At 50.5% G+C, this 19329-nt stretch overlaps 1 protein-coding gene across 1 annotated transcript; it reads left to right on the plus strand.

Moving 5' to 3' along the window:
* Positions 1-233: 233 nt before the first annotated feature.
* xpot (exportin, tRNA (nuclear export receptor for tRNAs)) lies at positions 234-19049 on the plus strand. The gene is given in 27 exon segments (XM_061229341.1): positions 234-440; positions 1388-1528; positions 2022-2104; positions 2532-2588; positions 2758-2827; positions 3291-3506; positions 3834-3872; positions 3874-4019; positions 4226-4394; positions 5588-5824; positions 6272-6310; positions 6405-6420; positions 6423-6466; positions 6775-6899; positions 8218-8362; positions 8886-9005; positions 9103-9197; positions 9388-9457; positions 9788-10026; positions 10361-10646; positions 11043-11232; positions 13172-13288; positions 13693-13808; positions 13890-13937; positions 14445-14516; positions 14984-15040; positions 15196-19049. Coding segments are annotated over 26 exon segments (2883 nt in total). The 5' UTR covers positions 234-440; positions 1388-1468; the 3' UTR covers positions 15223-19049.
* The last annotated feature ends 280 nt before the right edge of the window (positions 19050-19329 follow it).

Here is a 19329-nt window from a genome sequence, read left to right on the forward strand (position 1 = left end):
TTATTATTCTGCACGGGAAATGTTTTTTTATATACAAATGTAAGTAGTCAAAAAATAAACCAAAAATCATAGTTTTCAATTGAATGAGAGTATTAGATTCTACTTTAAGATGCTGCCAAGTATAAGATATTAGATTTACAGCCTTTATGGTTTTAGAGGTGTTTTTTGTTGTGCTTTCTAGATTCTACATAATAATGGCTTAGACCTGTGCTCATGTAAAGAATAGCCAGAGGAAACGCAGGATCACTTCCTGTGAGCATGACCCGGCCCGGAGTTTGCGTCACGAGTTTCCGTTTGCAGCAAGCCGACACGCAGCACGAACGAGCCTGGACCAGCGAACGCGGACTGGCGATCACAATACCGAGATTGGTTCAGATTGATCATTTTTCGTTTTTTTGGGAACCGTCTGAGGGTGACGATGAGATAAATTCAACCTTAAGGTACAACATGACTTAATTTTCTTGTATTTGTGGCTATTTTACCAGTTATCGGACAGGCCAGTGAAAGTTTGCTGTGGGTGTTTCTCTGGGAGAGGCATGCCGACTGATGCGCGTGTACAGCGCGGCCGATGGTCGGAGTTGGCAAACGCTGCCTCGCTTTTGGGTATTACGTGTTACTAGATAGAGATCATGCCTTAGGGGCGCTGTGCAGTCTTGATCATTTACACGTATCGAGTAATATTTAGGTCAACCCGAAGCCAATCTCACAATATGGCTAACCCATTATGAACCTGCATCTGCCACAGAATATTGGATGTGGTTAATGCAGCAACGTTAGCCAGCTAGCCACCTCTCAACCTGCTGGGAAGTTGTGTTGGGTGGAGGTTGTGATTGTTGCGTCGCTGTCCATCGTGATATAAGAGTTTTCATAATGCAGTTTGAATTCATGAAATGTGCAACTTCAGGCTTCTGTTTTGCTTCTTCGGGCTTGTATTATTTGTGGGCTTCATAAGCAGCTTGTGTGAGATCTAAGTTATATAAAACAGCAGATTTCATTCAGCCAAGTTGAATGCAGAGAGTTGGTATCTTGATGGTCTATTTTGCATTCCATCTAAATTCCCATGTAAATAATGTTCATACTGGATGTTTTGTTTGGCTAATGGGGTATAGGGATTTCAGTATACTAAAGTGAGTGTTCTGATCAGTTTGCCAGCCAGCCTGTGTGTAAACCAGCTTCATTCAGAAGTGATCTCTAAAGCTGAGGCGTGCACTACACACACACACACACACACACACACACACACACACACACACACACACACACACACACACACACATACATACACACACACACATACATACATACACACACACATACATACACACATACACACACACACACACACACACACACACACACACATGTCCTGTTTTCCCTCTGTCGTCAGATGTATGCAGCCTGTGTGAGGGGAGAGGGGAGCAAACCTTCGCTGGAACCGTAGTAACTGCTGTGTGTGTGTGAGGCTGTCATGGATGAACACGCCCTCCTGGGTCTCAGCCCCAACGCTGACGCCACCTACAGGCAGCGGGTGAGCAGTGCACTCATGTTCAAACGACCATGGAGAGGTTGGCAGTTTGATTGATTTGCATGTTGAGCGAAAATACATTTTTAAAACTAGGACTTAGCCACAGGCTAGAGTCAGTTTCATGTTAAGCACTGTGCCTTTCTAAACTTCCTCCTCCAGACCAGTGTGTTTTCTGAATCACAATCCTGGTTTTTGTTAGTTTATCAGAATAGCTTTTAATGCATGTTGCAGGAATTACACTTAAAGATTAGACGCAAAGGCACCTCTACACAGCTTTATGAATGAATGATTGCTGATTGTGCTTGTTGATCAGTGAGTAGACACACAGTATGTATGATTGCTGATTGTGTTTGTTGGTCAGTGAGTAAGCACACAGAAAGGGGCTTTAGCCCTGAGGGAGTGTGAGAGTTTGTGGGAGTGTACTGTTTGTGGGAGTGTGTTGTTCGGTACGGCGCTGTGGAGACAAACGGGTTTGACTCCCACATCCTCTGTGCAGGCGCTGGTGTATTTCGAGCAGCTGAAGGAGTCGCAGGATGGCTGGCAGGTGTGTGCAGAGGCGCTGGTGAAAGGGCTGTACAGGTGAGCTACCTGAGACAGATTCAGGGCTGTGTGTTTGTGTGTGTGTCTGTGTGTGTCTGTGTGTGTCTGTGTGAGAGTGTGTGAGAGTGTGTGAGAGTGTGTGAGAGTGTGTGAGAGTGTGTGAGAGTGTGTGAGAGAGAGTGAGAGTGTGTGAGAGAGAGTGAGAGAGAGTGAGAGAGAGTGAGAGTGAGAGTGAGTGAGTGAGTGAGTGAGTGAGTGAGTGAGTGAGAGTGAGTGAGAGTGAGTGAGTGAGAGTGAGTGAGAGTGAGTGAGAGTGAGTGAGAGTGAGTGAGAGTGAGTGAGAGTGAGTGTGAGAGAGTGGCTGTGATGGTCAGGGGCTGATGTGGTTATGTTGGGGTGGGGTGAATGTTGTTGTAAATGTTGAGGTCTGATTCAGTAGCGTTTAATAAGTGTTCTCTCCTCTCAGTGATGATCACGTGAAGTTCTTCTGCTTCCAAGTTCTGGAACATCAAATCAAGTTCAGGTGAGTGTATGTGCGTGGGAGCCGGTTAAATCAAGTTCATGTGCTGTTGGGGTTTGTCTGTTTCCCCCTCCCTCTCTCCCTCCCTCCATGCATTGATGTGCAGTTCTGTCTGTATGTGAGGATGATGGTGAAGATGATGATGAAGTTACCAAATATGTTTGTCTTGCAGACACAGTGAACTCACTGCAGTCCAGCAGCAGCTAATAAGGGAAACCCTCATGAAATGGCTCCAGTTTCAGGTTGGTGTGTCTGTCTGTCTGTCTACAACAGCGTTGTTCCTGCTAATTGTGGTTAGTCACAGCATTAGTAAAATGGTTGTGTGTGAGAATAGGCAGAGCTGTAGCTGTACTGTAGTTACACCAAACCCAGGCCCCGCCGAGATCAACCACAGCAGGGATGGGCTGTCTGCTCTTAATTATTTAATTAAACCAACCACTGACATGATCTGTCATTTATAGCCATATTCTGTGATATAAACAGCAGCTGATAAATGTTCTTGTCTTGTTGCATTTTATTGTGGTCTAATTTACGAGTGAATCGATCATGGTGTACATGGTAAATTAGCTGATTCAGGGTAACCGGTGGCAGCAGAACTGTCCCACCCCTCCCTGATCTACAGGATAGGGTGCAGTTCTGTCCCACCCCAAACCCTCGCCTGTCCCTGCCCCCTCTGACCCCCTGTGACCCCCTGTGCCCCCCCAGCTGACGGCCCCCCCAGAGAAGGCGTTCCTCCGGAACAAGGCGGCGCAGGTTTTTGCCCTGGCCTTCGTGACGGAGTACCTGACCCAGTGGCCCAAGTTCTTCTTCGACATCCTGTCTGTGATTGGTCTGAACCCGCGGGGCGTGGACCTGTACCTGCGCACGCTGATGGCCATCGACGCAGAGGTGGTGGACCGAGACACCCTGCACTCCACCGAGGCAAGGCCCGCCCCCTGCCCCCGCACACCGTCTGATTGGACAGGCACAGTCAGGGGGGTGTGTCTCACAGGGTTTAGCTTAGCTTTTAGTGCCTGGCCTTAAGAACCCCCAGAGTGCAGCTCTGTAGCGTAGCGGGGTAGGGTAGCAGTGTAGCATAGTAATCTAGCGCAGTGGTGTTGTGTTGTGTAGTGTAGTGTCATAGCATAGCATAGCATAGCAGTGTAGCGTAGCGTGGCAGTCTAGCGTAGCATAACGGTGCTGTGTAGCGTAGCGTTGTCGCATAGCAGTGTAGCGTAGCGTCTCTGACCTCCCCTCCCTCTCCCTCAGGAGTCGCGCAGGAACGCCCTGATCAAAGACTCCATGCGGGGAGCAGTGCATCCCGGGCCTGGTGGAGTCCTGGTTCCAGATCCTGCACACCTTCCAGCACACCCACTCGGAGCTCACCTGCCAGTGCCTGGAGGTGGTGGGGGCCTTCGTCTCCTGGATCGACCTGTCACTCATCGCCAACGACAGGTGAGGGGCGGGGCTCAGGTTTCAGGTGTGCCTGCTATGGTGACCGGTGCTGACTGGTGGGTTTCAGCAGAGATGCTTTCATTAGAGATGAAATGAATGGTAGCAACAGTTAGCAAATGTTCCATTCATTGTGAATGGCCATGCTAAGGGTTATGGCCAAACTTCAGTGTCCGCTCCTGCTCTGATTAAAGTGTCTCTGGCTGCAGGTTTGTGAACCTGCTGCTGAGTCACATGTCCGTGGAGGTCCTGAGAGAGGAGGCCTGCGACTGCCTGTTTGAAATCGTCAACAAGGGGATGGACCCGGTGGACAAGACCAAGCTGGTGGAGTCCCTGTGCCTGGTGCTGCAGAACGCCGGGTTCTTCAACGTGGAGCAGGTAGGTGACTTAGCACGACTTGACCCCCGACCCCATCGGACCGGACCTGCGCACTTCCCTCAGCTGCCTTGTTCTGTCATGTCAGAAGCGGGCTTTAGGTTCAGGGCGTTCCCCAAGGGTCAAATTCAGCTCCGGTATTTGTTCTTAGTTTGTATCTAATGTTTGATGACGTGTCATCTGGTGATTAGTTACATTTTATTCTAATTTCTTCAGTGGTGAGGCCGTTGCAGTGTTGGGCCTGTTGCAGTGTTGAGGCCGTTGCAGTGTTGGGCCTGTTGCAGTGTTGAGGCCGTTGCAGTGTTGGGCCTGTTGCAGTGTTGGGCCTGTTGCAGTGTTGGGCCTGTTGCAGTGGTGAGGCCGTTGCAGTGTTGGGCCTGTTGCAGTGGTGAGGCCGTTGCAGTGTTTTTTTAAAGATATTTTTTAGGCCTTTTTCAGCTTTATTGGACAGTATAGTATAGAGAGAGGAGCGAGAGAGAGGGAAAGACATGCGACAAATGTCAGACGGTCGGATTCGAACCGCCGACGTCGCGGCTCGCAATGAGCATGTGGTCAGTGCTCTACAGGCTGCGCCACCGAGACACCCGGCCTGTTGCAGTGTTGAGCCTGTTGCAGTGTTGAGGCCGTTGCAGTGTTGAGGCCGCTGCAGTGTTGAGGCCGCTGCAGTGTTGAGCCTGTTGCAGTGTTGAGGCCACTGCAGTGTTGAGGCCGTTGCAGTGTTGGGGCCGTTGCAGTGTTGGGGCCGTTGCAGTGTTGGGGCCGTTGCAGTGTTGAGGCCGTTGCAGTGTTGGGGCCGTTGCAGTGTTGGGGCCGTTGCAGTGTTGGGGCCGTTGCAGTGTTGAGGCCGTTGCAGCGTTGAGGCCGCTGCAGCGTTGAGGCCGCTGCAGCGTTGAGCCTGTTGCAGTGTTGAGCCTGTTGCAGTGTTGAGCCTGTTGCAGTGTTGAGCCTGTTGCAGTGTTGAGCCTGTTGCAGTGTTGAGGTCGCTGCAGTGTTGAGCCTGTTGCAGTGTTGGGGCCGTTGCAGTGTTGGGGCCGTTGCAGTGTTGAGGCCGCTGCAGTGTTGAGCCTGTTGCAGTGTTGAGGCCGTTGCAGTGTTGGGGCCGTTGCAGCGTTGAGGCCGTTGCAGCGTTGGGGCGTTGAGCGAGCGCAGAACCTGCACACTGCGCTGAGCTGAGCTGATTTGGCGGCTGGTTGCAGGAGGAGGATGTGGACTTCCTGGCCAAGTTCTCGCGGCTGGTGAACGGCATGGGCCAGGCGCTGGTGCTGAGCTGGACCCGGCTGGCCAAGGCCGCGGACCTGAAGCACAGCCAGGACTCACTGCAGGCCCTGGAGGCCAAGGTGCCCCTCACCCTGAGTCTGCTGGCCCACGAGGACGACGACATCTCCTCCAACGTGGTGGGCTTCTGCTACGACTACCTGCACGTGCTCAAACAGGTGAGTGTGTGTGTGAGTGTGTGTGTGTGTGTGTGTGTGAGTGTGAGTGTGAGTGTGAGTGTGAGAATGTGTGAGTGTGTGAGTGTGTGTGTGCTACCTGCATGTCCTCAAACAGGTGAGCGTGTGGAACCTCCCACCCAACCAGTGAATGCACATTCCCTGAACTGAAGGGGTTTAGATGTGTATATTTTTTAAATATATACATTTTTAAAAGGTGATTACAGGTATGAGTTGCAGGTGTTCAGTTCAATGCAAGACCGTTTGATTGGTAAAACCCAACAACAGCACAGTTGCCAGCCTGCAGAAGAATATGAGTTATTAGCCGCAGTGGTTCAATCTGGCATTAGTTTCACCTGTGCAGGTGTTACAGCCAGGCTTTGTAATTGTTTGTTGCTGAATGATGTGGAGATTGAAAATAATGCTGGCTCCTTCTCTCTCTTGTTGTAGCTTTCAGTACTCTCAGACCAACAGAAAAGCAACATTGAGGTGAGATTTCTGAAATGTGTTGATACAGAATAGCTATGTAGAAATGTTTGAGCTAGCACTGGTGAATGACGTGCACACGCCCAACTGTTCACAGGCAATCATGGTGGCTGTCATAAGAAACTGACATACGATGATGAATACAACTTTGAGAATGAGGTAATGTTCTGCATTAAATTAATTAAAGTAATTGGGGAGTAATTTAGTAAATTAGAACGTGTCATTGACCAGTGCATCCCTCTCCCTCCATCTCCCCCTCCCTCCCTCTCCCTCTCTCCCCCCCTCCCCACTCTCTCCCCCTCCCTCCCTCCCTCTCTCTCTCCCCCCTCCCTCTCTCTCTCTCCCCCTCCCTCCCTCCTCCCCCCCCTCCCTCTCCCTCTCCCTCTCTCCCCCTCCCACTCTCTCCCCCCTCCCTCTCTCTCTCTCTCTCTCTCTCTCTCCCCCTCCCTCTCTCTCCCCCCCTCCAGGGGGAGCACGAGGCCATGTTTGTGGAGTACAGGAAGCAGCTGAAGCTGCTGTTGGACCGGCTGGCCCAGGTGTCTCCTGAGCTGCTGCTGGAGGCTGTGCGGCGGGTCTTCACCTCCACCATGCAGTAGGGTCCCTAATCTGCCCCCTTACTGACGCAGTAGGGTCCCTAATCTGCCCCCTTACTGACGCAGTAGGGTCCCTAATCTGCCCCCTTACTGACGCAGTAGGGTCCCTAATCTGCCCCCTTACTGACGCAGTAGGGTCCCTAATCTGCCCCCTTACTGACGCAGTAGGGTCCCTAATCTGCCCCCTTACTGACGCAGTAGGGTCCCTAATCTGCCCCCTTACTGACGCAGTAGGGTCCCTAATCTGCCCCCTTACTGACGCAGTAGGGTCCCTAATCTGCCCCCTTACTGACGCAGTAGGGTCCCTAATCTGCCCCCTTACTGACGCAGTAGGGTCCCTAATCTGCCCCCTTACTGACGCAGTAGGGTCCCTAATCTGCCCCCTTACTGACGCAGTAGGGTCCCTAATCTGCCCCCTTACTGACGCAGTAGGGTCCCTAATCTTCCCCCTTACTGACGCAGTAGGGTCCCTAATCTGCCCCCTTACTGACGCAGTAGGGTCCCTAATCTGCCCCCTTACTGACGCAGTAGGGTCCCTAATCTGCCCCCTTACTGACGCAGTAGGGTCCCTAATCTTCCCCCTTACTGACGCAGTAGGGTCCCTAATCTGCCCCCTTACTGACGCAGTAGGGTCCCTAATCTGCCCCCTTACTGACGCAGTAGGGTCCCTAATCTGCCCCCTCACTGACGCAGTAGGGTCCCTAATCTGCCCCCTCACTGATGCAGTAGGGTCCCTAATCTGCCCCCTTACTGACGCAGTAGGGTCCCTAATCTGCCCCCTTACTGATGCAGTAGGGTCCCTAATCTGCCCCCTTACTGACTGAAATAAATGTGGGCCCTTAGTGTACATTATTCAGTGTATATTATTCAGTGTATATTATTAAGTGTATATTATGCAGTGTATATTATTCAGTGTATATTATGCAGTGTATATTATGCAGTGTACATTATTAACCCTTTATTATACAGTGTATATTATACAGTGTATATTATGCAGTGTATATTATTCAGTGTATATTATACAGTGTATATTATGCAGTGTACATTATTCAGTGTATATTATGCAGTGTGTATTATACAGTGTATATTATGCAGTGTACATTATTCAGTGTATATTATACAGTGTATATTATGCAGTGTATATTATACAGTGTATATTAAGCAGTGTACATTATTCAGTGTATATTATACAGTGTATATTATGCAGTGTATATTATTCAGTGTATATTATACAGTGTATATTATGCAGTGTACATTATTCAGTGTATATTATGCAGTGTATGTTGAATAAAGTATTTAATGGGTTTCTGTGCTCAGGTCCTGGCGGTCCACAGCCTTCATGGAGGTGGAGGTCGCGATCAGGCTGCTGTACATGCTGGGCGAGGCGCTGCCGGCCTCCCAGGGCGCACACTTCACCGGGGACGTGGCCAAGGCCAGCGCCCTGCAGGACATGATGAGGACGGTGCGTATGATTGGTCAGGATGGTATGGATGATACATCCAGTTGGAGACTGGCACTCAGGTGTAGCATGGAAAGTTTCAACTTGATTGGTCAAGAAATTGAGGAGTTACGAGGAGCATGTTTTTTTATTTTCAATCAAGCAGAACTTTGTGTCATTGTTTAATTTAGGGAAATTCAGTTGACTGCTGTAACGCCGCCGTATGGCCGATCTGCACCAAAGTTGAACAGTAGCGCTGCAGAGGTGCCCTGTACCAGTGTACTCATTTGCGTGTGAATCAACCTGTTGGAAGACAGAAAAGTGACAAGAACCAACAAAATCCAAAATGCCCGCCAATTCAAGATAGTGGGGTTCCGCTCGGGTGGCCCTGGGGTCCGTTTAGGTTTTAACAGGCCAGACTGAGTGCAGGAATTCTCAACAGTCATTGTGCCTGAGGTCCGCACGTTCGAGGGCCGGTGGGATTGTAGATGTGTTTTTTGAGGCCTGGTGCAGTGTCTGAAGGCAGGATGCTGTTGTTTCACTGCAGCTGGTCACCTGTGGGGTGAGCGAGTACCAGCACACCTCCGTCACGCTGGAGTTCTTCGAGACAGTCGTGCGCTATGACAAGTTCTTCATCGTGGAACCCCAGCACATCCCCGGTGTCCTGGTGAGCTCCGCCCTGACCACGGCCAATCAGAGCAGCCACTGACCAGACCACAGCCAATCAGGGCATAGAGAATAAAAAGGGCGATCTCTTCCCACAGATGGCGTTCCTGGATCAGCGGGGCGTTCGGAATGACAGCCCCAAAGTCCGGAGCCGCGTGGCCTACCTCCTCTCCCGATACATCAAAACCCTGCAGTGAGTGTGTGTGTGTATGTGAGTGTGAGAGTGTGAGAGTGTGAGAGTGTGAGTGTGAGTGTGAGAGTGTGAGAGTGTGAGAGTGTGAGAGTGTGAGTGTGAGTGTGAGTGTGAGTGTGAGTGTGAGTGTGAGTGTGAGTGTGAGTGTGAGTGTGAGTGTGAGTAACATGGCACTACTCTCTGTCTGCAGTAAGCACATGAACTCCTACATTGAGGACATCCTGAACCGCATCCAGGACCTGCTGGAGCTCTCTCCCCCGGTAGGTGAAAGATTACCCGCCGTAAAACACCCACGGCATGAGCTCAGGGCCCATTCCTCTTCACTCTCAGAGCTCCTCTCTCTGGGCTGAAGAGTTAATGAGGACCTGAAAGTGATGGGCTGGAGAGGAACGGCCCCTGGGCGGTGACCGGCCCCAGGTGAACACGTTAATCCAGATTGAGGCTGTAGTTTGCGTCTCGTAGGTATGTAATGAAAGGCGTTATTGTACAATGTCTGGAGTCTGAAGTGAAGTGTAGATCAGTGTGTAGATAGGGGGGTGTGGTATGATGGAGAGCCTCTGTGTTTAAACCCCCCCTCCCCCCCCCCCCAGGAGAACGGCTACCTGATGCTGCTGACGAGCGATGACCAGCTGTTCGTGTTTGAGACGGCGGGGGTGCTGATCGTGAACAGCGAGTGCTCGTCGGACAGGAAGCAGGCGATGATGCGCAGCCTGCTGGCCCCGCTGATGGAGCGCTTTCAGCAGCTGCTGGGGAAGCTGCTGCAGGAGCAGGACGAGGAGCGGCAGGCTGCGCTCGCCGACTGCCTGAGCCACGCCGTGGGCTTCGCCAGGTACGCTACGCCCCATTGATAGCGTGTATTAGCATGCTGCATTCTTAGCATGTTGCATTGTTAGCGTGTATTAGCATGTTGCATTATTAGCATGTTGCATTGTTAGCGTGTATTAGCATGCTGCATTATTAGCATGTTGCATTGTTAGCGTGTATTAGCATGTTGCATTATTAGCATGTTGCATTGTTAGCGTGTATTAGCATGCTGCATTATTAGCATGTTGCATTGTTAGTGTGTATTAGTATGTTGCAGTGTTAGCATGTTGCACCATTAGCATGTAGCATTATTAGCATGCATTAGCGTGCGTAATAACCTCACCCCCTGCGTCCTCCAGCCGCACCAGCAAGGCCTTCAGTAACAAGCAGACGGTGCGGCAGTGCGGATGCTCTCAGGTGTACCGGGACTGCCTGCAGACCTTCGTCCCCGCGCTGAGCTGCCCCGTCCAGAAGGAGGCGCTGCGGAGCGGCGTGAGGACCTTCCTGCACCGCATGATCATCTGCCTGGAGGAGGAGGTTCTGCCCTTCATCCCCGCCGCCTTCGAACACATGCTGAAGGACTGCGAGGCCAAGGACCTGCAGGAGTTCATCCCCCTCATCAACCAGATCACCGCCAAGTTTAAGGTACAGTCCCCCTCATCAACCAGATCACCGCCAAGTTTAAGGTACAGTCCCCCTCATCAACCAGATCACCGCCAAGTTTAAGGTACAGTCCCCCTCATCAACCAGATCACCGCCAAGTTTAAGGTACAGTCCCCCTCATCAACCAGATCACCGCCAAGTTTAAGGTACAGTCTTCACCCTGCTGTGCAGTGATGGGGCTGTAGCACAGGAAGTGACCTCCCTGTGCTGGCAGTGGTGGGGCTGTAGCACAGGAAGTGACCTCGCCGTGCTGGCAGTGATGGGGCTGTAGCGCAGGAAGTGACCTCGCTGTGCTGGCAGTGATGGGGCTGTAGCACAGGAAGTGACCTCGCCGCGCTGCAGCGCAGGAAGTGACCTTGCGCTGGCTGTGCTCTGCAGGGTCAGGTGCTGCCGTTCCTGCAGCAGGTCTTCATGCCGCTGGTGCAGGCCATCTTCCAGGTGCTCTCACGGCCGGCCGAGGAGAACGACCAGACGGCCGCGCTGGAGAAGCAGATGCTGCGCCGGAGCTACTTCGGCTTCCTGCAGACCGTCGCCAGCACCAGCATGCACCCGGTCATCGCCAATCAGGGTACGGCTGCTCGGGGTCACAGCCAATCAGCATACGGCTACACAGGGTCACAGCCAATCAGCGTACGGCTACACAGGGTCACAGCCAATCAGCGTACAGCTACACGGGGTCACAGCCAATCAGCGTACGGCTACACAGGGTCACAGCCAATCAGCGTACGGCTACACAGGGTCACAGCCAATCAGCATACGGCTACACGGGGTCACAGCCAATCAGCGTACGGCTACACGGGGTCACAGCCAATCAGCGTACGGCTACACGGGGTCACAGCCAATCAGCGTACGGCTACACAGGGTCACAGCCAATCAGCGTACGGCTACACGCAGTCACAGCCAATCAGAGTATGGCTACACGGGGTCACAGCCAATCAGAGTATGGCTACACGGGGTCACAGCCAATCAGCGTACGGCTACACGCAGTCACAGCCAATCAGAGTACGGCTACACGGGGTCACAGCCAATCAGTGTACGGCTACACGCGGTCACAGCCAATCAGAGTACGGCTACACTGGGTCATAGCCAATCGGTACGGCTGCACAGGGTTGCAGCCGATCAGCATACGGCTAAACGGGGTCATGGCCAATCAGGGTACGGCTACACAGGGTCACAGCCAATCAGGGTTCAGCTACACAGGGTCACAGCCAATCCGCATACGGCTACACAGGGTCATGGCCAATCGGGGTACGGCAACACGGGGTCATAGCCAATCAGGGTATGGCAACACGGGGTCATAGCCAATCAGGGTACGGCTACGCGGGGTCATAGTCAGTCAAGGTACAGCAGCCCCGTGCATACTTCCAAACAGGAGGAGACAAATGCGGAAAGGAGGTTACTTTTTTTCTGTGTGAAACAGGATATAGGATGTTTGTGTGTGAGTGAGTGAGAAAGAGAGTGTGTGGAACAGAAGGTGTGTGTGTGTGTGTGTGTGTGTGTGTGTGTGTGTGTGTGTGTGTGTGTGTGTGTGTGTGTGTGTGTGAGAGAGAGAGAGAGAGAGAGAGAGTGTGTGTGGAACAGAAGGAGTGTGTGTGTGTGAGTGTGTGAGTGTGTGAGTGTGTGAGTGTGTGAGTGTGTGAGTGTGTGAGTGTGTGTGTGTGTGTGTGTGTGTGTGTGTGAGAGTGTGGAACAGAAGGAGTGTGTGTGTGTGTGTGTGTGTGTGTGTGAGTGAGAGAGAGAGAGAGTGAGAGAGAGTGTGTGGAACAGAAGGTGTGTGTGTGTGTGTGTGTGTGTGTGTGTGTGTGTGTGTGTGTGTGAGAGAGAGAGAGAGTGAGAGAGAGTGTGGAACAGAAGGAGTGTGTGTGTGTGTGTGTGTGTGTGTGTGTGTGTGTGTGAGAGAGAGAGAGAGTGAGAGAGAGTGTGGAACAGAAGGAGTGTGTGTGTGTGTGTGTGTGTGTGTGTGTGTGTGTGTGTGTGAGTGTGTGAGTGTGTGTGTGTGTGAGTGTGTGTGTGTGTGTGTGTGAGTGTGTGAGAGAGAGAGAGGAACAGAAGGAGTGTGTGTGTGTGTGTGTGTGTGTGTGTGTGTGTGAGAGAGAGAGAGAGAGAGAGAGAGAGTGTGGAACAGAAGGAGTGTGTGTGTGTGTGTGTGTGTGTGTGTGTGTGTGTGTGTGAGAGAGAGAGAGAGAGAGAGAGAGAGAGTGTGGAACAGAAGGAGTGTGTGTGTGTGTGTGTGTGTGTGTGTGTGTGTGTGTGTGAGTGTGTGAGTGTGTGTGTGTGTGAGTGTGTGTGTGTGTGTGTGTGAGTGTGTGAGAGAGAGAGAGGAACAGAAGGAGTGTGTGTGTGTGTGTGTGTGTGTGTGTGTGTGTGAGAGAGAGAGAGAGAGAGAGAGAGAGTGTGGAACAGAAGGAGTGTGTGTGTGTGTGTGTGTGTGTGTGTGTGTGTGTGTGTGTGAGAGAGTGTGTGGAACAGAAGGAGTGTGTGTGTAAGGGGCTGCTCTCTCTCCTCAGGGCCAGAGAACATCGAGCGGGTCCTGTTCACCGTCATCCAGGGAGCGGTGGACTTCCCCGACCCCGTCGCCCAGAAGACCTGCTTCACCATCCTGTCCAAGCTGGTGGAGCTGTGGGGTGAGTCAGCATGGGCACCCCTCTGACCCCTGACCCCTGGGCCAGGCCGGCTCCCTGAGACCCCTTTACTCTTCATGGTAAAAGGTTGAAAGCCGTGTTGATAAAACTAGCAGAGTAGATAATGGTGCTAATAGTTATCCCTCCATTAACACTATTTAAAGGTTGTATGCTCTGTCACTGAGTGGATAATACCCTTTAATGTATGGTAGAGAAAACAATAAATATGCGCATACAATTTTAAGTTGTTGGCTATGTTGCTGGTGTGGCATATGAAGATACTGAAGATTATTGAGGGTGTTACAACTGACCCCGTCCTCAGGGTCCTGGAGTGATTAAATAGTTACAGAAATTGAAATAAAGATGAAGTTTTAGGGTGTAAATATGCTCGGTTTCTTCCACTGTAGGCGGTAAAGACGGTCTGGTCGGGTTCCCTGACTTCATCTACAAACACATTGTCCCAGCATGCTTTGTGGCCCCGCTCAAGCCGACCTTCGACCTATCAGATGCCCAGACCGTCCTGGTAAGATTCCCAAGGCCAGTCATTCTGTCAGCCATCTTGTGTGAAGTCGCGCAGGTTTAACCCCGTGCGTTTGGTTTTCAGACCCTGTCGGAGTGTGCCCTCACTCTGAAAATGATCCATCTGAAAAGGGTAAGGACCCCGCCCTATTCCTGCCTCACTTATGAACACAGACTATAGAGCAGCAGTCTCACCTCTAAGTAAAGTACACAGACTATAAAGCAGCAATAACCTCTAACTAAAGTACACAGACTACAGAGCAGCAATAACCTCTAACTAAAGTACTCAGACTATAGAGCAGCAATAACCTCTAACTAAAGTACTCAGACTATAGAGCAGCAATAACCTCTAACTAAAGTACTCAGACTATAGAGCAGCAATAACCTCTAACTAAAGTAAACCCACTTGTGACTAATCAGCTCATTGGCATTTCATTGAATTACATTGACCATTATAAACTTTCCATGAACCAAATCAACTCTGCACAAATGTAATTTTGGTCACCACAAACCTGTTACCAGATCAATGGAGCACAGCATCCATTGGACATAACAGCAGTTGTGTTAACAGTTACAGGTGTGTGCAGGTGTAAACCCTGACAGGTGTGTTCAGGTGTATAACGGTTCTGTTTGCTCACAGGGGCCAGAGTTCATCCAGTACCTGCAGCAGGACTACCTGCCCTCCCTCCAGCTCTCCCCTGACATCACACAGGTACAGCTCTCCCCTGACATCACACAGGTGCAGCTCTCCCCTGACATCACACAGGTGCAGCACACAGGTACAGCACACAGGCACAGCACACAGGTACAGCACACAGGCACAGCACACAGGTACAGCACACAGGTACAGCACACAGGCACAGCACACAGGCACAGCACACAGGCACAGCACACAGGTACAGCACACAGGTACAGCACACAGGCACAGCACACAGGTACAGCACACAGGTACAGCACACAGGTACAGCACACAGGTACAGCACTAATGGAGAGAGGGTGCCTGGATCACACACAGGTACAGCACACTGGCACAGCACACAGGTACAGCACACAGGCACAGCACACAGGCACAGCACTAATGGAGAGAGGGTGCCTGGATCACACACAGGTACAGCACACAGGTACAGCACACAGGGGTTTCATTTCTCCTTTTGTTACCTTCTTCCCCCATTTTCACAGGAACTATGCCAAGTGCTTCAGCAGCCAGACCCCAAGGTTTTCAAAAACTACATCAAGGTAACGTGGAAACCTGAGCAAAATGACTTGTTTATGAATTTCAGCCGACTTGTGTGAAATTGCTGTGATTGTGGCATCTGGTTAAGTTGAGAGAAATTCTGGATTAGTTGAGAGAAAGTCTGATAAAGGCTCCCTGTGCTTTCCTTGGCGGACAGGTGTTCTTTCAGCGAGCCAAAATGTGAAACAGGAAGTGGTGCGGAAGGAAGAGGACGTGGGATGGAGGTGGCTTAGCATAGGAGCTGCTTTAGCACTTAAACACGGCGCCCGACGTCCTGTGTGGGGACCGGCAGGGAGGGGGCGGACCCTGCTCCACTGGCCCTGTCCAATCAGACGAGAGCACGGCGTCGGATTGACAGCCTCGTCAGCCACACAGGGGTCAGGCGGCTCCCCGCTCTGTGTCACGGGAAGTGAAGCAGAGGATCATGGGTAAAACGGTCAGGGGATAAACGAAAGCGAGTTCAGGGGCATTTTTCTCATCGAATGGTTTTCCAATCATTTATTTTCTCTGTTAAATGAAGATAGTCCTTTTGAACGTATAAAGCTACATTTTTCTTTTTGTTAGAGGAGTGCTTTGATATTTTGAAGTTTGTTCACCTAAATGTAGGTGTAGAGATTTGCTTTCCAAATTGACCTTGGAGTTTGATTTGTATTATAAGGAATTTTTTGAGTGAAAGTGATTTGTGGTGAAAGGGACATTGGAGTTCGCTGGAGGCGTGCGGTGCTGCGTTGTGTCTGCCCCTCCAACCTCACACCCGTGAAGAATGCTCATCTGTTTGGCCTTCATAAACAAATAAACTGAGTCCTTTAATTTGGAAATATACAGCCGAATGCGGTTTAAGTAGTTTGATCTCATCAGGCCGCTTGCAGTCAATTAAGGTTTAATGGAGCCAGCACAAAAGGAAGCCATTTTAAGATGTTACAGAAAGAAACACAAAAACTACTGTGTTTAAATATTTTATAAGCCCCCCCCCCCCCCCCCGGCAGTCAAACTGACGACGACGTGCGGACAGAGGAACACTCCACCCTCACCGCCTGAGCATCTTGTAAATATTGACTAGTAGCCGGACCTCCACATCAGGGCAAGCCCCTTTACCCCACGGAGAGTCAATGGATGAATTAGCGAATTGATAAAAAAAGATATTTTTTCTGTGTTTATATAATATAATCACTTTTAGCAGATCATTCAATCGAATAACTTGCTCTCCACTGGAAACTTTGAGTCTGAGGGAGTTGAGGACACACAGCTGAACTTTCCCCACAAACCTGTTATATCTCCAGAGACATGTCCTTCTGAATACGGCAACAGCAAGGAACAGACCAGGAATTCACCAGGAATTTCACTAGTCTGGGTCTTCTTCAGAAGCATGTCCCAATTTCTGCAGATGGTCCTTCAATGCAGCTACATACCTCCTTCATAAGCAGTTCATAATACCTTCATAAGCATGACATAAGTGCTCATAAATACTTATGTCAATAACCATAATTAGGCAAGCGAGTCATGTCCCATGCCTGTTTGTGGGTGTGAGTGTTTATGGGTGAGAGTGTTTATGGGTGAGAGTGTTTATGGGTGTGAGTGTTTATGAGTGTTTATGGGTGAGAGTGTTTATGGGTGAGAGTGTTTATGAGTGTTTATGGGTGAGAGTGTTTATGGGTGAGAGTGTTTATGGGTGAGAGTGTTTATGGGTGTGAGTGTTTATGGGTGTGAGTGTTTATGGGTGAGAGTGTTTATGGGTGTGAGTGTGTATGGGTGTGAGTGTGTATGGGTGTGAGTGTGTATGGGTGTGAGTGTTTATGGGTGTGAGTGTTTATGGGTGAGAGTGTTTATGGGTGAGAGTGTTTATGGGTGAGAGTGTTTATGGGTGAGAGTGTTTATGGGTGAGAGTGTTTATGGGTGAGAGTGTTTGTGGGTGAGAGTGTTTGTGGGTGAGAGTGTTTGTGGGTGAGAGTGTTTGTGGGTGTGAGTGTTTGTGGGTGTGAGTGTTTGTGGGTGTGAGTGTTTGTGGGTGTGAGTGTTTGTGGGTGTGAGTGTTTATGGGTGTCTGTTGTGCTCATGAAAGAGTTGTGTAGCTCTTATGAAACACATTCATCATTTATATTCACATACGCTGGTGGGGGAAAAGTTCATCAGATCGCTGTAGCAGGTCTCTGTTTACCCCTAGCTGGGTAGTTCTACTTCCTACTCATAATCCCTGCCTTTTTACTGTTAAAAGATAAACTACTAGTTTTGCAGCCAAATAAGCGATGGATCTAAAGTAGGGTTTGGATTTTCAGCATGTAACCCTAGATACGCTGGGACAGTGTAGGTCAGGTGTGTCCAGTCCTGTTTGAAGAGGCCCAATGTGGGGGCACTGCGATGCCCAATTAAACTAACTCATCCCGGTCCTCAGAGATCCAGGTCGTCAGTAGAGATCCAGGTCATCAGTAGAGATCCAGGTCCAGTGTCTGTGCGCTGGGCTGAAGGTAAATCCTGCACCTGCACCGGCCCTTTTCCAATAGGACTGGACACCTTCCCCTCGTGCTGATCCTGGGTCAGTCTGAGTCTGTGTGCACACTAAGCCTGGGCTCATTGTGGTTGAGCGGACTGATCCAGGATCAGCCGTTTGGGGCTGCTACTCCAGAGCATAGATACAGTGCAGCAGGGTGTTTGTCATGTTCGGGTGAAATTGCCACTGACATTTTCTGCATGTGCTGTACATTAGATGAATCACTAAGAACATTGAGTGTTACCCCCCCCCCCCCCCAGGCCCTGTCCCCCCCAGGCCCTGTCCCCCCCCCGGTGGAGACCACCAGCTAACGCCCTGCTACAGTCCCTGCTCCAGCTGACGGCTCAGGCCATTTCACTGGATCGGCCATTAAACCCCGTTATTGTGAAGCAGCGACTAGTGCCATTTTGTGTTAAATTTGTGCTTCAGTGTGAAGAGGTGTTCTAGTGCCCACGGCTTGTTCAATTAGGGACCAGGCTTGGTCTGTTCATCTTTCGTGCAAGTTTTTGCATTTGACTCAAATATTAAGACTACCAGGGCGAAGCCAGCTATAATTGAATTTGTATATTTACTAGGCCAAGTTTTTAAAATGGCGACTGAAGGAAACCTATTTACACGTGGGTTTATTTGAAATTAATAATTTTGCTGCAGTTCCCAGTGCTGGTGCGAACGACCTCAGCCTTCAGTTGGTGATAGGAGGGGAAGGGCTGTCTGCTGTCACTTACAGTGTATGAACCAATCAGAAGACTCCCGGCTTTGTCCAGCTGCAATAATTCAGTGGTGGTGTATACGGTCTCCCTGACTGTACGGTCAGTTAAATTCTGCTAGCTCCAGCATTCACTCAGCTAGAGTGCTGGGCTTCAACGTGAGCGTTTGTTGTCCTTTTGCCTGGCTGAAGAACAGCTGCTCTTGGACGAATCTGACAACAGAGCTTCCTTGCATGAACTGGACTCAGGAGACAATCCAACCGGTATCCCCCGGTAACCCTGGTGCACCCAATCAGATTCATCTGTTCAAATCTCAGTTGAGGGCTCAGAGAGAACTAAGGTGATCTGTCGGTGAAAAGAAACGCATGCCTCAAGTCCAGCTCGTCCGTAAAACACTTCCTGTTGTGCCGAACGTGTCGGCTGGGTTAATCTGGTCAGACTGCAGCATGTGAGAGACGGGGTACACGTGTTAGTCTAACCACTCGCGTGAATTCTGCCCTGGGGTCCGATAGGCACAGCCAGAGGGCTAACTGTCTGCCCTGGGGTCCGATAGGCACAGCCAGAGGGCACCGAGGTCTGTGTCCATTTCCTGCTCCTCCTGTAAGCCCCTCACAGGAACAGTCCACCACACTATGCATGTTCAGACAGCCACAGCTCAACGTGTCATAAACGTGTAGTTATTAATATTTCTTCTGGAACTTATTGTTGATGTCTTAACATTGTGGAATTCTGAAGCTCAGTGTTGTGATTATTTCTGAGAGGAGAGGAGGGGGGACTGTGTTCGTCTGTTTCATTACCAATAAAGTGTTTACAAATCCATGGCTTTGAGTGCTGTGTGTCTTACAATGCAGTTCTGCGATGGGGGGGTTTTGCTCAGAGGGTCTTGTGTTTCTGGGAGCGTCAGTGTGGTCTCGCCCTCAGCACGATGTCCAGCGGTCCATGCAGACTAACCGATCGGGAGTTTGCTTTGAGCCAAATGTGATGTGAAGGTTAGAGTGGCCCGGAGAGAGGGGGCTTACCCGTGAAAATTCAGCTTTTACCACAACGACAAAGATCAGATTCTCATCGATTTACTTTCAAATGACTTGATTCGATTTAC

The sequence above is a fragment of the Conger conger genome, chromosome 19 (assembly GCF_963514075.1).
Source record: "Conger conger chromosome 19, fConCon1.1, whole genome shotgun sequence".
In the NCBI taxonomy this organism is placed as follows: domain Eukaryota; kingdom Metazoa; phylum Chordata; class Actinopteri; order Anguilliformes; family Congridae; genus Conger; species Conger conger.